Below are 14,854 nucleotides of genomic sequence, written 5' to 3'. Positions count from 1 at the left end.
CAGGAGAGCCACAACTACAAATGGAAGTCAGTGTCATGATTCCTCCAGGGTTTCCCTTCCCCTTGGCTGTCCTCACTTCCCAAAATGCTGCTCCTGGAAACCAAGGTGAGGGCATTAGGTTGTCTGGCATGGAACATCTCACAAGAGGAGGTGTTCCCTGCCCTTTACAACCCTGCTCTCTGGGCCTCTGTCTCCTTCACCCTCAGAGCCAGAGATACATTAGCTAAGTTCTTGTGAGAAAAAAAAAATCATTTGTGCTTCAAGCTTCAGGCTCTCAACAAGCTCATACTCCTACAGCATGGCCGTGACCCTACAGAGGGTCTCTAGCAAGCTCTAATCTGTATGGAGGGCCTCTAGCAAGCTCTAATCTGTAGTCTGTCTTCATGGAGGTAAGAGGGAATGGCTCCTCAGGCAGGATCTTCCTGTTTGGTCAGGAAGAGAGACTCCACCCTTTCCCCTAACATGGTGCCACCCAACTCTTCAGAGTCCTTTTAGGCTTTGTTAGATCATAGTTCTCTCTCTCTCTCTCTCTCTCTCTCTCTCTCTCTCTCTCTCTCTCTCTCTCACTTGTGGCTGGGGAACTAACCCAGGGCCTGTGCATGCTGGGCCACCACTAACCCAAGCATTGCCCACTTTATCTTCCAATGTGAATATTCTGGCAATCTTCTCTCCAAATGACCCGTTTCTAAGGAGGTCAGGGTAAAGATAAAGTTCCAACATATGCAGGATGAAGCTATCAGAAATAGTAAGCCACTTGTCCAAGGTCATGTTGTTACTATGAGGTAAAGGGACACACAGACTCAACTCAACACAGTCCATCAGGCTGCTATACGCAAATGACAAGCATTTACTAAGAACCTACTTCAGTGATAAACTGCAGGGCCAGCATGATAATATCTGTTCTAGTTGCATTTTGTTGCTGTGAGAAAATACTGACCACAAACAACTTAGGGAGCCAGGCACAAGCCTTTAATCCTAGCACTCAGGAGTTTGAGGCCAGCCTGGTCTACAGAGCGAGTTCCAGGACAGCCAGGGCTACACAGAGAAAACATACAAAACTTAAGGGATGAATGGATTTATCTGGCTTCTACTTCCAGGCCACAGTCTATCAATGAAGGAAGCCAGGGCAGGCACCTGAGCAGGAACTTGAAGCAGAAACTTGAAGCAGAGGGAGCACAGTTTCCTGGCTGGCTTCTAGGCTCATGCTTAACTCCCAGGACCTCCCACTCAGTGAATGGTGCCACACACAGTGGTTGTCCCACATCAGTTAATTAATAATGAAGACAATCCCCACAGACAGGCCTACAGCAATCCCTCAACTGAGACTCTAGGATAACATGCATACACATGAGTGAAGACACAGTTGGTACAATGTCTAAGGAGGTGCTGTGAGCATGAAGAACTCCAGAAGAGATGGAAACAAGGGCTATCTCAGACATCATGTGCTGTGGTCTAGGAGTCATGTGATGAGTTCATTGTTGTAAGTACACCAAAGAGAGAGATTGCACAAACCTAGATGGTATAGCCTGGTCCACACCTAGCTATATGGTGTGGGAGCTGTTGCTCCTAGAACCATTATGAACAAAACACAAGATTACATCAAACACAAGAGACAATGATGCAATCACGAGGTGTGGTAACCTCCACATATGTGCCAGGTTGCTGCCAGCGCAACCTATCATTCTATAGTAAACATGTTTTATAAGTAGGAGTATACTCTAAAACGCCAGTAAGAAGCCTAATAAAATGAATACATAAATGGACAACTGTCATTTATTATCAAGTATTTGCTGTAGATCACTACATGTGTCATACTGTAGGTGTGTTTATATCAGCAGCACACAAACACAGTGAGGTGCTACATTTCACCCTTATAGAAGCTACAGTATCCCCAGGCAATGGAGATCCTTTCATTCCATTGCAGTCTTTGTTGTTGTTGTTTGTTTCTTGTTTTGTTTTTCGAGACAGGGTTTCTCTGTATTGCTTTGAAGGCTGTCCTGGAACTACATCCATAGACCAGGCTGGACTCGAATTCACAGAGATCTGCTTGCCTCTGCCTCCCTTGTGCTGGGATTAAAGGCATAGGCCATTGCAGTCTTACTGGCAACTGTCACCTGCCATGGACTGAAGTATAACTACTAGGCAAGGTGTCATGGGAAAGTGATGAAACTTGGAAGAGGAAGGAGATGGAAGAAAAAAGAAGAGTTGAAGGAGGAGTCAGAAGAGGAGTAGGAAAGAAGGAGAGAAGATGGGGAAGAGGGAGAGAAGGAGAAACGTGAGCGAGACAGGTGGCAGGATGTTTTTTGGAAGATGGGCTTTGTTCCTAGACCTGTGTATATGGGAGAACTTCTCTGGATGGAATGGGGGAGGCAGAGGAAAGACCTTCAGGATCTGCTCAGAAATAAGGCCGCTGGAGGAGAGGAAGGGAGGATCAAATGCAGGGAAGGCTCTGTACTGGGGAGGGGCCAAGGCTTGCTTCTCAGAACAGTGGGGGCTGATGGGGCCTTCTGATAGTGCACAAGCAGAGAGAAGTCAAGGATTGGCAGTGAGACCTGGAGGTGGGAAGCTGGGATGCGCCACTTTTCATCTTTGGATGGCCTCAGATGCCACACGAGGAAGAGGCTTGGCCTAGGTGTTGGGATCTCCTAAGTGAACATGGGCTGGGCATGAGGCCAGAATGAGGGTCTCTGAGTGGAGTGTGGCCTGATGTGGGACTATAGGAAGCTTGAGGGTCCTGTGGCAGCATCAGGTGATAGGCAGTGGAAATGGAAAGGAAAGGCAATAGTCTAGGTTTTTATCCCAATCAACGGATCAAGATGTCCTTAGTCCTCAGAAATCCAGGTTCACGTCTGTGAAACTCCTTTATGGGGCATGTAGATGACTAGTGTTTGAGACAGGGTCTTGCTACATAGACCAGTCTGTCCTTGGAATCCTCCTGCCTCTACCTCCCAAGGTCTGGAGATTGCTACCACCATGCCCAGTGTACTTGCTCGCTCTCTCTTTTAAGAAAATGTAGACAAAACTTTTCCCTAATTGCACTAAAAGCTTGATGAAATTGTGAAACAGTTGTCTTCTATTTACTATGGTTTCTGATTCAGTTATAAGAAAAAGAGACAAATGACCATAGCCAAGTTAATAACATCAGGTGTCAAACACAAAAATATGTACTACTAATAACTTCATCAACAGGGATGTGAACATTAGGCACTCAGTCTAGGGCCTGTTGTCAGAGCATGGGAAATACAACACTGTTCATGGTTTTTCTCAACCCAACTTGTTTTCAGAGCTGAAAGGTTTTTTTTCTGTTTTTTAAATATGGACATAAATAATTCTAAAACACAATCCTGAACAATCTCTTTCCCCCCTTTCAGGGCAAATTGTTGATGGGCAAGGAATGACATTAGGCTTTAATTTGTAAATTATTCAGTGTGTGTGTGTGTGTGTGTGTGTGTGTGTGTGTGTGTGTGTGGTGTGGTGTGTGTGTGTGTGTGTGTGTGTGTTTGTTTGGGCACACATGCCACAAATCATGTGCAGAGGTCAGAGAATAACTTGCAGGAGTTTGAGTTTCTCTTTCTACCATGTAGGTCCTAGGATTAAATTTGGATGTCAGCTTGGCAGCCTTTACCTGCTGAGTCATCTCTCCAAAGCTCAAAAGGAAACAACAGGTATCTAGTGGAAAGTAATTTTTCTTCCTTCCTTCCTCTCCTCTCAGCTTCCTCTGCTGAGCCAGCAGCTGTTACATTTCTTCTTGGTCCTACTTCTGGTCTTCTGGGCCCAGCTTTACCATAAACTTTTCAACACGAATACATATTTATTTGCCAGAGTAATGCAATTCCTGGATGCCTCCTGTGTGCCAGGCCTTCCATCCTAGGATACCACTGCCTTCAGCAGGATCTTTGCTTTGAGCCTAGGGGCTGTGCTGTGTGCTTTCCCCTCTATTAGCACTTAGCTAATAGAAAAAAGTATATATTAGGCACCAAATATATACTCAGTGCTACTCATTCCAAGTGCTGAAGACAGGTCTCAGCCTTTTCTTCTTTTTTTTAAATGCCTGGCATAATTTTTATTGTACTGAATTTTTTTTTCTGGTTTAAGCAGCTACTTGCTTCCCAGTAGAAGCAGTGTGTACATTCTGCACACAGACAAAAGGCCAAGGCAAGTGCATTAAACTCTTTTATAGTATGGCCTTGCACAGAACCCAGCAAGCAAGGATTGAAATGGCCCCAGGAGCTGCCAGGAGGACTCCACAAGGCTGGGCTTTTGTATGTTCTGAGACTAGTTTCCTTCTCTGAAGCTCCCTAGCCTGTTAGCTCTGTAATGGCTCTGCCCAAAGGGTGCTTAGTCATCTCCCATGAAGCCTTGCCTCTTTAGATGTCCTTTAGCTTGAAAACTCCAATTACTCAACAGGGAACTGAGAATGGCCTAAGGGCTCTAAGGCCCCTTCCTGCTTTTCCACTATTGTTCTTTGGGAGGTCTAGAATGTTAAATAACTGCCAGAAAACATTTACAACCAGGCCAGTGGCTGCAGAGCATTTTTAACGGTGTGGCTGTAAAATAAACGTATAACCTTTGGTGTGGTTACCCAAATGAGTAAATTATGGAGGTTGACACCTTACGGAAAAAAAACCAGTTCTCATCAGAACTGTGACTCCCTGTTCTTTCTTTCCAAACATTAAATATTAGGGTAAAGGAAGCCGAGGAAGGATGTCCTGATTTAGAAGCAGTGGTTATTATGCCCATCTCATAGATGGAAGACCAAGAGAAGTATGCTGTGGAACCACAGCCTGCTGGACTCCACAGCATTGCATGTGTGATTTCACCGACTGGTCCAGAACTATGAAACTTGTGCTCTGGATAACTTGGAGAATTTGTTTTCAGCTTAACCGAATGTTCCCATGGATGAACTTCGGAATCAGCTTAAGGTCAGGGATGAAGAAGGGGAGGCAGAAATAGAGAGTGTCCTTCTCTAAACCTAGGATTCTCTTCCCTCCCAGTGGGCTCTGAGCCCTTGGCCCCAGTGGACAATTGTTGAGGGATCTCGTCAAGACAGGGAGTGGTGAAGAGTAGCTCCTAACTGCACTCTCTCAGCTTTGCTTGCTTTGGGCTACTATGCCCCGTGCTTTTAATTTGCATTTCCCAGATGACTAATGCACTTGAACATCTTATAGCTATTTAACCATTGCTGGTTTCTTTTGCCTTCCTGTATCTTTGTCCCCTTCCCCAACTCCCAGGACCAGGGGAAAGTGCCACCTGTAAGGATTGCCAGAGCCCCTGGGGACCTGGGCTTCTCTAGCTCCTCTTTCGCTCTTGCCAGTCTAGTGGCTTGGATTCCACTCTTGTGCACTCAACTCTCCAGCCAGGCTGGGGACTTCAGCATCTCTCCACCACCTCTTGAAGTTTTGCAGACGCTGTCCCCTCTCTGCCCTGGGCACTATACCTTCTTCTGTCTCAACCTTGCACATCTTACATGGGTAACTGAGGTCTCAAGCCAGTCTAGGATCATATGCTGTTTCCTCCAGGAAGCCTTACTTGACACATCCCCTCCCCCACTCACCAGGCTAGGTTAGTTGTCCCTTGTTTGTGGCTTAGCAACATCCTGTACTTCCCCTTCTAGCACTTATCGCAGGCTGTTGCAATCGCCTGTTTGCTAGCCTGTGCTCTTATACTTTCCCTCCTGTTTGCAGATAGGACTGTGTGATCCTCACTTTTATATCACAAAGCTTAGAGCAACAGTAATGTTTGTTTAATGATCTGGTCCAGATCCCTTTAAAAGAATTTAAATCTATAAAACCAGGCGTGGTGCTCTGGAGGTGGAGATGGGAGGATCATAAATAAGTTCAAGGTTATTCTCGGGTACATAGTAAGTTTGAGTCTAGCTTGGGATATAATAATACCCTGTCTAAGGAAAAAAAAAAAAAAGAAGGATGAGACTATCTCAAAGGCAGGGGGAATGGGGCTGCTAGAGAGATGGTTCAGTGGTTAAGATCCCTGGCTACTCTTCTAGAGGACCCAGGTTCTATTCCTAACACCCACATGGCAGCTCTAGTCCCAGGGCTCTGACTCCTGACCTGCAATGGCACTGTATGTGCCTACACAATAAAGCAAAAACAAGATCTCCAATAAAGAACAAGGCTACCCCACCCTCCCACATCAGTCCTCTTGATAAGGACTGCAGAAAACAGACTTCTACACAATCCACCACACGCCAAGTTAGGGCCTGGTGTCATTTCACAGTCAGAAACTTAAAGTTCTCAGCCTAGATGGCACTTTGAAACTCAGGGGCTCTCGGGTGCAGTTAGGAATTAACGATTGGGGGTTGGGGGTGAGGTGGGGGAGGTGAGTGACATCCCAGCACTTTCCATCTTTACAATGGCAAAGTGATGTCTGCACCCTGCATTTTGTGTCTCTTTAGAACCTGAAGGATGGCAGGGTATCAGCAACATTTGTTGAAGTGAAGGTAAGGTTGACTAAGGAACACAGAAAGGGCAGCATGAAAACTTGGAAGACCCAGAGTCCCTTTGGGGTCTAGCCTAAGGTATTGTTGTCTCCCACCCCCCACATGACAGACTTCACTGGACAAGAAGTATTTGCCAGATGGTTGTGATTTCCATTTCAACCCCATAGATAAAAAACTTAAGGCATGGAAAAAAACTGAATTTTTTTAGTTGTGAATGAGGGTGGGGTGGGGTGCACATTTGGAGTGAAAAAATTAGCACTTACTGTCTGTTCAGACAAGGACGATCTTGCCAGGAAGAGTGCCCCTGAAGGCTGTGTGCTGCCACAGGGTGGGGGAGGGGCGTTGGGCAATCATTTAGTTCAATACACTGATTTTACAAATGAAAGGACTGTTGGGTGCTGGAGTCCCACTGCTTTGTCAGCACTTTCATCTGCAAAGTGGGTCTTTGGTAAGAAAAAGTTCTCATCTGTTTCATAAAAGGAGCTCTCAGAGATAAAGAGAGATCGTCCCAGACTTGGGGGGGGGGGAGGAAGGGGGTCACTAAGGCCAGAGGATCAAGAGTTCAAGGCCAGCCTGGGTTACACAGTGAGATTCTGTCTAAATAAACAAATAGCAATAGAAACTATGAGGTGGAGGAAAGAAGCGATGATGCTGGCTCTGAGCATGAACAATTCTCCAGCTACTCACACGCTTTCCACATGCCTTCTCATCAGAAGGAATGTCAGGTGCCCCAAACAGTATTGCAAACATCATTTATGTGGGAGGGGTGGCCTTCTTTGGTAATTGCACACTTACTGTGTAAATCTGTGCAATTATTTAATCTTTAAGTTGTTTTTATCTTGGAAATGGTAGAGATAGCAATGCACACCCAGATATTAAAGAAACAAGGACTCTCCACATAGTCTCTGGCACTTACTTGGGACTCAGGAAGTAAAGGTTTCTGTTCTTACCTGGTCCAGGTTCTTTTTCTGACTATGGGACCATTCTGTGTAACTGCTGATGTAATCATTCTCAAAGGGGATAATTCTATCATTCCATCAGCAGATGTAGTCAGCTTTACTGTCTGCTATTGCTAACTTGGTTTGGACGCCCCCCCCCCCCGAAAAACATACTTGCTCCCTGGGGAGACTGCACTGTGAACAAAAAGCAGACAGACAAAAAACAAAACAGTTCGTGACACGCTGTGGTGACAGAATGGGGGTGGTGGGAGGGGAAGAATTGTAAGTTGGGTTGGGTAAGTGATGGAGGGCTGCCCTGAGAAGGCTCTGGCTTCACTGGGAGGGGTGTGAAGGGAGGGGGAGCAGGTGGAAGAGGATGAGGTGGTGGAGAACACAAAGTGAGGAGATGCATTGTGTATAATAAGGGGCTATTTTGGAACTGCTGGAACAATTTTAAAAAAAATAAAAGAACTGAAGAGAGGACAGGTGACTCTGACCTGCAATGTGGAGTCCAGCAAGGACATTTGAACAGGAAGGTGATATGAAAAGAATGGATGGGAAAATGTGCAGACACTGTCCTCACCAGAATCCCTAGTGGTGAAGTGAGCTAACTAGAACCTGATACCCAGCCCAGCCCATCCCATCCCACTCTCATTTGGGAATTGGTACAGGAGATTGAACACAGCAGGATCATGCACACATAGACTCTACCTGATATAGTCTATTCTCATCATTCTTGTAGTCAGTCATTTAACAGTCAGGGAAAGCCTGCTGTGTACAGAGGGCGGGCTGTATTCCAAGAACTAGGAATCAGGCAACACAAAAGGACTGGCAAGGTCTGTTTTCTCAAGAAGGGGGAGGGTTACAGATAGACCAGCAAGGACATCCAGATAAAGGCCTAGGAAAATGATGGAGAGTTCTCAGGTGGCTGCCCTTTCCCAGTTTAACAATGTTTCCTCGTCTCTAGTAGTCTGACTTTGATTTTCCAAGGAGGCTTTGCTTCTAGGAAGATTACAACAGTAAATAATTAAACCAGTATGTTTTGTATTTCTAGGGAGCCTTGCCTGAGCAGATAGTTTCCCCCAGGATCTAATCAGTCTTGATAATTGCTACTTGAGGGCCACAGCTTCACAATGTCACAGATCTAATGTTTTAGGAAGGTCTCAGACCTTTTACTGACCATGGTTTCTATGTAACTAGAGCCTCCCCTTCCCTCTCTTCCCAGTGCATATGCACTCTTTATAGATAAAGCACTGGTGAAACTGCATGGCTCAGCTGTGCAATATGCACACCTTAAAATCAGGCTTGCCTCTTCTGATGGGTTTTAAACTGAAACCCTGCTTTGAATGCACCTTTTCAGGCAGCTGGGCATTGCATCTTGGCAGCTGCCAAGCATAGCAGAGCAGGGGTGGGGGTGGGCATGAGGGGAGCTGGAGATTGGCACATCACCTTCAGGGGTGCTGGTATGTAAGCCTTTGGTGTTCTTTGGTGCCAAAGGGATGCCAGCCAAGAAGAAGAAGCGAACATTGTATTAAAAGCAGCTGCAGAAGCCAAGGGCTTGAAAAGGCTGATTTCCCAGTGTGCCCTGTGGTCTTCCCGCATTTGACATATTTACCTCACTGTGGTTTTGTTTTAGTTTTCTGTGATAACTTTCAAAGACACAGGAAAATCCAGTTTCAGGGTTATTAGTGAAAACCCCTCTGCCCAGTTTCTTTTGATTATCTATTAGAATCTGTCCTGTGAGGGACAACTGCCATCAGGGGCAACTAAATTAGGGCTTCAGTTCCAAGAGTTTCGTTTTTTTCATTCTGATGGAAACAGTAATAAAAATTGTAACATTGTTTCTTTAGTAGTTTACACCTTATAAATACTTTTCACATTCCTTTGAAAATTAAAAACTCAGAACTGAATGCTAATTTAGTTGTCTTCTCTGAGATTCATGATATCTACTGGACACCACTCTGATTGAGTTCTCTTCTTAAGCTCCCCTCTTCCTGGATCTTGCAGATCTATCCCTTCCTCGTTTATCCACCGAAACTTAGGTATTGGACACCCTCCAGGTTCTACATATTTTGTTAGAAATAAAGCAGGAAACCAGACAGACTTGTTTGCTACCCTTATGGACCTCCAAGGGGAAGACAGACATTAAACAAATAATTACATACAAGAAGCATGTTTTTAAAAGGCACTGTGGGGGCAGTCAAGGGCATGACATCCTGGGAGGTAACCTGGAGCTGGGGCAGGGTTAGGAAAGGCTTCTGGTAAGAAGGTAGGAAGTCATGTTTAAACTGAGGTCTAGGGGATTAGAAAACAATTTTTCAGAGGTTGAAAAGAATGTGCCATTACATACTAGTATGAATGACAGCATGGGAAAGGCATATGCTCCATACCAACTGAGGGTCTGTGAATGCTGAATGAGGGTGAGTGTCCAGAAGGACACAGAGAATGTTGCTTGAGCCAGACTTTTCAGATAAATAGGTGGAGACTGAATAGGGATCAGATATTGTTTATTCTCCTCTCTTCCCAAGGAAGCAGCTTTTACCTGCTATTAAAAAAAAAGAAAAACAAACTTTTATCAGTTAATTACTACAGGGTAGGAATTCGCACAGATAAGTACTGTTTTTCCAGTGGACAGGAGAGCAGAAAGTCTTGAAAGGACTAACTCAGGTTTGTCATCATATAGCCAGCAGAGCTAGCCTCTCAATACTTACATGAGGCAACTCATTTTCCACACCTCCTCCTGGTCAAAGCCTGCAAGCTTTGTTTTTAACAGCAATATTATACAGCCTGGGAAAGTGGTAAAGGAGTTTTGACTGAGGAATCTGAAATACATACACTGTGGACAGAATGCCCTAGGAAAATGGATACCATCAGGCAGTAGGGAGGGGTATGAAGAGGCTTTAAAGGGTCTTAGAGGTGTGTACTTAGGGGAGGTGCCCTGAGCTAACTAACAACTATCTGGCCCAGCCGGTTAATAATTTCCTGACCTTTTTCCTGCCTGAAGGGTTACCACATTGGTCTTCCCTCTCCTTTGCTTACCTCCTGCCACATGGCTCCTTCACCAGGTAAAACAAAACAAACAAACAACAACAAAAAACTAACCCCAACTTTAGAGAACTGGTTTGTCAAAGCCCCAGGCATCCTCAGGGACCAGACAGTGAGGTAGCAGACTTTCTCCCTCTAGAAGCTTGGCCTCTCTTCTCCATCTCTTTCTAAAGAGAGATCCAGAGCTGGGGTTCAATCCCTCTAGAGTAGATCATACTCTCCGTTTTACTGTAGCAGCAGCTTGGGAGGGTGTTTTGAGGTTTAAAGAAGATTTGGGACTCGAAGTGCCTGACTGGGAGACTACTGTGGGAGTCTAACAAATGTTACTCTCTCTCTCTCTAATCACTTGGTAACCCGGACCTTGTTCAGCAAACCAGATCGTTATTTCATTCAGCTTCGAGGGGTACAGGTGTGAAAAGTCCCACAATAGGCAGGAGATAACAGTGAGTCATAATGGCAGGGCTTACACCCAGGTACTCCGGAGGTCCTGTGGGCCCAGCCATACAGCATTTTGTGATGTGCTCAGGCCAGAGTTCAGAATTCAGAATGGTTCCCGACTGCACCTGCTACAGGGAGAACATGAAAAGTCAGGACTGTTCTGGGCCTCCTGCAGGCGGTTTGGCTTCCGATGACCACTCCCCAAAAGTCCCCTATAGCTTGTTTCTTCCTGCGGAAAATGGGACTTCAATGATTGTCGGTGCGAGTGTTTATTTTCTGCACACTTTGTAGCGTGGCCACATTTCCTCTTTCCAAGCCTCGCTGTAGTGGTTAGATTCCCTGCAGTAGACGAAGCGGTCTCAACCGGTCTGCCCAGGCTGGGGTCCCAAGAAACTGCGGCCTCTACGGGGCAAACTGAACCAGGTAAATCACTTTACAGCCTGGTGGTATACTACTCCGGCAGAGTGAGAGCCACGGCCCCGCCCGCTGGCTAGCGCGGGGGCGGGGCGAGGCCGGGACCGGGGGCGTGACCATCAGGGTGGGCGGGGCCAGAGAAGGCGGAAGCTTACTGTCTCCGGGCGGCGGCAGAACCAGGAGTCAGGATTTCCACGTTCTCCGGAGCGGGGTGCCGGGAGACGGCGGGTGGCAAAACCCGGCGCCCGGAAGCCCTTGCTTTCTTTGACGCAAAGGCTCGGGACGAAGCAGCCGCCGTCTGCCCTGCGCCGGGCTAGGAGCGACCCCAGACGGAGCCTCTGAAGTCCCTCCGCCCCACAGCTTCGGCCGTCCCCGCCGCCGTCCTCGTGGCCATGGAGTGTCCGCACCTCAGCTCCAGCGTCTGCATCGTCCCTGACTCAGCCAAGTTCCCCAACGGCTCCCCGTCGTCCTGGTGCTGCAGCGGTGAGTGCGGCCCCGGGGCTGGCCGGTCGCGCACCCGAGGTCCCGGTTCTGGCCCGGGCCTTGCCGTCGAAGGGCCGCGGGCGGGTGGCGCGCGGCCTCGGGGGAGGCTGCGGGGAGCGGGCCCGGCGCGCTGGGCGAGGGGACACGGCGCGGCGGGCGCGGCGGCGGCTCCTTTGTTTCGCGCGGCCCGACGGCCGGGCCGGCAGAGAAAAGGCCCGCGGGGGCCTGAGGCGAGCGCGCAGCGGCGGGATGACGCGGCGGCCGGCACCCCAAGGCTCCGCGAACCTAAGTGTTGGCCCGGCGTGTGGCTGGCCCGGGCTCGTGGTCCCCCGTGGGCCGGACAGGAAAAGCGCCGCTGTGCGGACGCAGCTTTGTCTGGGCTGCCGGGTGCGCGGGCCCCTTCGGGCTGCGCCCCCCCCCCCCCATCCCCGGGTTCCCACAGGCTCCTGCCCCTCCGCCCACGCAGTCCCCGAGCGGACTGCGCTGGGGGCGGCTCATGTCCGAGTCTTGCCTCAGCCTGAGAGGGTGAAGTTTGAAAACAGGCTGAGGCTCCGAAAGCTAGGGAGAAAGCAGTCAACAGCTGCTTTGGAGGCGGGCAGCTCGAGTTTTTTTTTTTTTTTTTTCCCTTTCGAAGATTGTTCCGAGACAGTTTTTCGGGTTGGTCTGGATTGCATTGGGAACAAGCATACGAGTGCGTGTGCTGTAAGACACTTAGGTTTATGCTATGCTTTGGGGTTGCTTAAGCGTTAACTCTTTCTGCCCCCCTGGAAGCCCCGGTGCCCTCTCATTGTGTGTCCGGACTTTTAGGTCTGACCGGCTACCCCGCTTTGATTACTTCCTGGTAGGGCCCTGGTGCCGACGCTCCTCTTTGTTTATAAGCTTTAAGATCATCATTGGCAGCTTGGGCTGCGGTGTAAAATGGGAATAGTGTACATCAGAAATCAAGTTGGTAGTACGGGTCAGCAGAATGGTTTCTTTTCCTGGGTTAGTTTGGAGCTGGGAAAGTAGTTATAGAGACTGTTTTAATACTTTTGACAGGTCTTCGTCTTCAAAGGTGATTATGTTCTTGAAGCACAACATACGGGGAGGCACAAAGAAAGCTGTCCTCCAGGATGAGGCTTAGAAGTAATGCATTTTTCATGAATTCCCAAGATTTGGTGGTGCCTTGATTACCTTTGTAAAGTCAGGTGTCTTTTTCTGCATGAAGACTTTAAAAATTAACCAGTTAATTGGTTTCACAGGGCAATATTGCAGTTCCTTTGGTGTGTGAGACTGGGTCTCTCTATTAAAGCCCAGAGTGACCTAGAATTCGTAATTTTCCTGCCTCAGCCCTTGGAGTGCTGGGATTATAGGCATGTGCTACCATGCTGGGCCAGTATTGCAGTTCTTTGTGGGAATGCAGGAACTTGTGTAAATAGGCCCCTAGCTGTTAATACATCTTTAACAGTGGATCTTAAGCTTGGAATATAACAAAGGTGTATCACACATGGACTGGTGTGGCCTGTTAGCTAATTAGCTATAGCTGTGGGGCTATCAGAGAATTTCTACACACACACACACACACACACACACACACACACACACAAAAAAGCATACACTTCACAAGGAATGAGGCACTTCCTCTTGTTCATCTGTGGTCAACTACAAGGATTCATTGGTGGGTGCGTCAGCACAACCTGTTTTTTTTTTTTTTTTTCTGTGTAAAATCACATCAAACTTAGAAATGGCTTCATTGTGCATATGCATCTAAAAAAAGACAAGAATTATGCAAGGGGCAGATATCCTGTTGTCAGTTTTGCCTCCATCAGTCAGGGAGTCCACTTAACTGGGGAAGAGAGATGCAGCAAACGCAGCCTCTCCTGAGGAATTCTGTGCATTAAAATGGGGCATAACTGGGAGATTTGTGCTGACAACAGAAACAAATTAGTAATGGAAGGGTGATTTCTGTCAGGAGCAGAGAGGGTGGCATCTTTACAACCTGCAGCAAATGGTTGCCTCTGACCCTGCTTTGGAAGGGTGGGTCTAATCACTTTGTAGGACCAATAAAGCTTGTTTCACAACTCTGTGGGTGTTTTTTTCTGTCCATCCCCATTTCATTTGGGCCTCCCATTTTAACTTTGGCATCCTTTCATTTGTACCTTCAAGTATTACTGTATTAAGCTCGATCTTGTTCTTGCCTGCCTGTAGTTTCAGTAATTAAATGATTGGTAAAACTGTGATCCCTTAACTAACTCCCATCTTGGAGTGTTATGTATTCTGAGTTTTTTTTCTTCAACAGTCTAGAATTTGTTTGTTTTTGGTAGGAGATTAGAAGGGTAACCAGTGTGTTGAAATAATGCTCTGACTGGTATTGAGTCTTATTACACTCTTACTGAGGAGGGAGAAAAATCCCTTTTTGGCACCTGGACAATAAAAGTAATACCCCTGTCTTATTTTCATTGGGAATTTGCAGTTATACCCCAATGATGTAGCCAAACAGATTGCAAAAGACCAGCAGCCCAGACTCTAGTGGGCAGTACCTCCTTGAACTAACACTTCTGATTCCTTAGTGTCAGTTTCATTATGTCATCTGGGACAAGAGCAACACTTTGCATTTACTTCACAAGTCTCTATTAGGATGAGCAAGTGTGTGTGTGTGTGTGTGTGTGTGTGTGTGTGTAAAGTTTGAGAAACTGATGCTTTATGGAGTCTGAGTAATTTATGGTATCACAGACTTGTACATTTTTATAAATAGGATTCTGAAATGTCTAAAGCCTACTAAATGGAGCCCAGACAGATTGGCTTTACTGTGAATTGTTTTACAAGGAGATACAGAACTCAGCAAAATTACGGGATAAGGAGTAATGATACTTAAGAACTAATCTGAGCTTCTTAGCTATGGAAGGCACTGTGTTATGTAATTGTATGCTACAGTACTTCATACAACTTTCTGTTTGCAAGACCCCTTTATAACCCCTTTATAGTCTCAACATTTTCCAGAACCTAGATTATTTGTGTGGCTTTTATCTATTGATACCATCATATTAGGAATTGAAATTAAAACTGTAAATATTTATTTACTAATTTAATTACAATTAAC

At 46.7% G+C, this 14,854-nt stretch overlaps 1 protein-coding gene across 3 annotated transcripts in view; it reads left to right on the top strand.

Annotated features, from left to right (window-relative positions):
- Nucleotides 1-11,396: 11,396 nt before the first annotated feature.
- Nucleotides 11,397-14,854, top strand: part of Usp3 (ubiquitin specific peptidase 3) — a 73,341-nt gene continuing 69,883 nt past the window's right edge. For 2 of the 3 annotated variants that reach the window (XM_051197824.1, XM_051197823.1), the window contains exon 1: nucleotides 11,399-11,775. Coding sequence is in view for 1 of the 3 variants with exons in the window: in XM_051197822.1 (XP_051053779.1) it covers nucleotides 11,685-11,775 (91 nt within the window). In the remaining 2 variants the exon portion in view is untranslated. Of the gene's footprint in view, nucleotides 11,776-14,854 lie in introns of all 3 variants that reach the window. The other variant, XM_051197822.1, reaches the window with a different exon arrangement.

This window comes from Phodopus roborovskii, unplaced genomic scaffold, assembly GCF_943737965.1.
Source record: "Phodopus roborovskii unplaced genomic scaffold, PHOROB, whole genome shotgun sequence".
Lineage (NCBI taxonomy): Eukaryota > Metazoa > Chordata > Mammalia > Rodentia > Cricetidae > Phodopus > Phodopus roborovskii.
This window is presented reverse-complemented; position numbering and strand designations above follow the sequence as displayed.